We start from the raw sequence: 4266 nt of genomic DNA on the forward strand, positions 1-4266 counted from the left end.
GAGTGCCTGGAGAGAACCCACGCATGCACGGGAAGAACATGCAAACTTCACACAGAAAGGCCCCGCCTGGGGATCGAACCGGCGACCTTCTTGCTGTGAGGCACGCGCACTACCATCTGTTCCACCATGCCGCCCTAAGGAAAAGTTATTATAGTTATTTCCTACCCCACTAATCATTTCATGACCCTTAAATTCATCTTATGACTCCTAATGGGGCTCTTATGTGTTTAGAGCATGATTGCAGGGCCATTATTTAAAATCTGGCATTAATTGATTTTTATTTTTTCTTTATTTTTTGCCACTCTGGAGCGGTAAGCACAATCCCATATTATCACCTCATAAAGTTGACTTGATTGCAAACAGTTGCCGATTTACACATTGACATTAATCTGGAGGAAAATATCTGGCTCTTCAGTGGCTAAATGCTCCACTGTGTTCAGCAGCTATATTCTAACTTTCTTTGTCTGCATGTTGGACTGCACATGTACCATACAGTGGGTTTATCAGAGCTTTCTCTGAAAACAGCTGGCTGACACAATGTTGATGAGAGCAGAGGGAATGATCTAAAACAGGAAAAAACAAAACTACGGGCGGAAAGATGAACAAATAAAGAGAGATCTAGAGTTGGGGGGAGCTGCCGACCTCTGTCATATTTCACCTGGTCATTCATTATAAATCCAAAAATATCGACTGGAGCAACTTTAAAGCCAAAATGTGAAAAACTCCATCTTAAACTGACACAAGACACCAGGCAAGTACTGAGGTGTTTAATAAATAACAGCATGAACAACACAACAACAATAACAACAACATTAAAAGCTTGAATTCATTTTGTATATATACACATACTGTATATATTTTCATATTTGACTGTATAAACCATAAATATGACATGCAGTCCTCATAACTTAAAAACAACCAGGACTTCTCGGACTGAGGTAGGGTCAGGGGCCAAGGGGTTGGATAGATGAAGCTGTTTGTGTGCATGTGAGTGTGTGTGTGTCTGTGTGTGTGTGTGGATTGAATGCTATGGTCAGTGTGTGTGTATATGTTTGGAGGTGGGGAAGAGGGTTACAGTATTGGCAATAAAGCTGCAGTGGCTGTTTAGTAGAAATGTGTGTGCTTGTTTCATAGTTCAGTGGTCAGGAGTAGCCCTCCCCGGTCAGTGAGCCAGTCGGCCCGCCCAAGACTTCCTGCTGAGAACACACACACATGCGGCGTTGATGCGGATGAAACGCCAGGCTGTCCGTTCCTTGAAGATGGTCAGGGCGCTTACGAATATGTGTGTGTTGGTGCAGTAGGAGTTCCAGTGGCGACTGTCGATGCCGAGACAGCCTGAGATGCCTGATTTGGAGCCCTGTTTGCCACCCCGTCCCCCTGGCCTTCCCCCGTTTGCAGTCCCGGACCCTCTGTGTGTGGGGGATCGGCAGGTGGTCTCATAGAAGAACTGTTTCTTCACCACGTTGTTGATTGTAACGTTGGGCAGCACTGTCACCTCATTCCCAGCTATGTCTGTGGCTCGTGTCAGGTTGCCCACCCAGGTATTTATGCTTTCACATACTGAGTACTCTCCTCGGTGCATGGTGTGTGATCCTGCTCTGCGCCGTACCCTCACCCCCCTCACCCCTTCAATGTCATAACCCTCACCTTCCAGGGCATCGTGTGACGGGGGCACCTCACTGAAGACAACACGAGGTGAGGAGCGGTAACGTCTCTTGGAGAAGAGCTTGGGGTCCACCACTGGGATGGAAGGGTCAGGGGTGGAAGCCGGCCTAGAGTGCCCGACGACGGGACTCCTATCGTGGGTGTGTGAAGGTGCCCGATGGGGCCTCTTGGTCCTGTGGTGGCTGGTCCTACGATGCTCTGGTGAAGAATTGTGTTCAGAAAGGTGGTCCCCCGCTGCTGTCTGCTGCTGTCCTGCTCTGTGATTGGCTGCCGTCTGCTGTCCTACTTTGTGGTTGGCTGCCCCGGTGCTCCAGGCCAGTCCACCTCCCATGTTCAGTACAGCCTGGACGCCGATCAGGAGGAGCAGGACCAGTGGTGACGACCTCATGGGCACACGTCCTGAGCCGAGCAAAACAAGATAGTTTAGACAATGACATGCTTATACGGAAGCTAAATGCATACAGCTGACATTATAGTCAAGCTATAACTATCATCTACTACTATCAAACAATTTCTGGAATCACAATCCAAATACTCAAATGTGAGGATCTGTGGTTTAACTTGGGTTTGTTTTTACTATTTTTTCCACATAAAATGAGCCATTTTTTGGATATGATAACCCGATAAAGGCATTTATCGTGATGTTATTATACTTATTCATTTTGGTCTGCAATTAAAATTTAATAAATTGATAAAAAGAAGTACTTAATGAAGCAAAGCATTAGCCCAGTTCAGGCAGAGCACTGAAGTCACACTTGTCAACATGTTTTACAATGATTAGCTCATTCACATCTGTGTGGCTCATAACGTCCAATCACATTCATGCAGGCGTGCATTGCAGACATTATATCCACACACTTGTCACCGTTGCTGTTTGCTGCTGCAGCTGTCTTCACCTCCTGCTATGTGGTTTCCGCCGAATCTACCTGTGTAATAATTTACTGTAAACGGTCACTCCCTTGGTGAAAGTGTCCTTGAGTGAAATGGCATTTAAAAGCTTAATATTTGATTAATTTGGCAAATATTCTTAGATTCACTCAGAAAAGTTGCAGCTTTAGAATACATACATCATCAGAGATGGAGGTGTGGTTCTAGCAGAATCAGTATTGTCCTACAGATGTAGTGACATGGCGCTTTCTGTCAGTTGATTGACTAATGAATGTTTTGTCCATTTTCACCATGAATGTCTGCTCCTTGAACTTGAATGTGTCTCATTTTGTGTGGTGCTGTGTTGAGTGTTACGATACCTGTGGAATGTGTCCAGTTGAAGTGGGAGCCCCTGTGGACTCTAGAGCCAGACTCCAGTGCAGGCCGGGCCCCTCATGCCTGCCATCTGGACCCCCTGAACCACAGCCCTGTAAAACACAGACCAAATACTTAAACACAGTTTATGGATTCACAATATAGCCTCTCGTAGAAAGTTTATCCCCTGTTGTGCAATCTGTATTTTACTAAATCCATTTAGTGTTTCAGATATACTAAAGATGTAATGACTATGTCTGCCTTTATAATCCATTTATCACGACTAAAGTTTAACTTTAGGACATACTTCATGCATGGTATTACAAGACAGTGCTGTATATCAATCATCAAAAATACAGCAAGGAATTGATCTTGCATCAAAAATACAAAGCCAACAATCATAACCTCATATAAATCAACATAATTTAAGGTCCATCATGTGATTGTACACCAGTTTCAAAGATTCCAGTGAGAGAAACAAAAGAAAACACATGAAACTTATTTCTATTCGTGAGATAGGACATTGGAAATTTCTGTTTTGTTCTGTAAACCGTTCACTTTCAACAAAAGATAAAACAGTACAAGACAGCGCGACAAAGATGTTTGGCAGTGCAGATGAAATGCGTTTTAGAGCACTGCGAAACGCTCATCTCATCCCCTGAACACCACCACTGCTGCTCTTACAGACATACACAATTTACCATTATCTGACCTTATCTCATGCAAAGTACACACACACACTCACCATGTTTAACTCTTGGTGCTTAGACTTGCCACACGTTGGAATGTGCGGCATTTCACACCTCATCAGATGTTACATATATATTGAATGTAAAGCACTCCAACATGCATCATGAACATGTGCGCGCGCACAACAGTGCCTTTCTTAGAAACACACGTCACACATGTGCACGTAGGAATGCATGTAACGTTGTTTTTATGAATAGTTTGCATTCGTGGATTCTGCAATGTGTATGGATACACACACCCCCTCCCACGCAAACACTTGCGTGGGAGGGGGTGACCAGAAGGTCACTGAGGTGAGTTTTGACTTATCTGCAATGTTCTGTAAAACACATCTTGCCGGTACGTGCTGGAAAGTTTAGTAGAGTTGTAAATATTTAGCTGAATGTGTTCGATTTTACGACCTTGTTGTGAGAGGCAGAGTATAGAAGTGATTAATGATTTGTGTTCGCAAAGATGAAACATCATCTAGTTTTTATTTTATGTTCTGTGGCACTCCAGTCTTCTAGATAAGTGACTTGCACTGAAATCCTCAGTGTAGCACCTGATTACCAGAAGAGGTCAGTGTTGCCTGCATTGCCTGCACAGACCAGCATTCAGAGAGGACTTCAAGCA

The 4266-nt window shown here is 44.2% G+C and overlaps 1 protein-coding gene across 1 annotated transcript; it reads right to left on the reverse strand.

Annotated features, from left to right (window-relative positions):
• Nucleotides 1-1070: 1070 nt before the first annotated feature.
• On the reverse strand, nucleotides 1071-2985 carry ngfa (nerve growth factor a (beta polypeptide)). The gene is made up of 2 exons (XM_070969166.1): nucleotides 2913-2985; nucleotides 1071-2064 (listed from the first exon to the last, which is right to left on the reverse strand). The coding sequence occupies exon 2, from the start codon at nucleotides 2051-2053 to the stop codon at nucleotides 1163-1165; it is 891 nt and encodes a 296-aa protein (XP_070825267.1). The 5' UTR covers nucleotides 2054-2064; nucleotides 2913-2985; the 3' UTR covers nucleotides 1071-1162.
• Between the last annotated feature and the right edge of the window lie 1281 nt (nucleotides 2986-4266).

Source organism: Chaetodon trifascialis, chromosome 8, assembly GCF_039877785.1.
Source record: "Chaetodon trifascialis isolate fChaTrf1 chromosome 8, fChaTrf1.hap1, whole genome shotgun sequence".
NCBI classification, from domain to species: Eukaryota; Metazoa; Chordata; class Actinopteri; order Chaetodontiformes; family Chaetodontidae; genus Chaetodon; species Chaetodon trifascialis.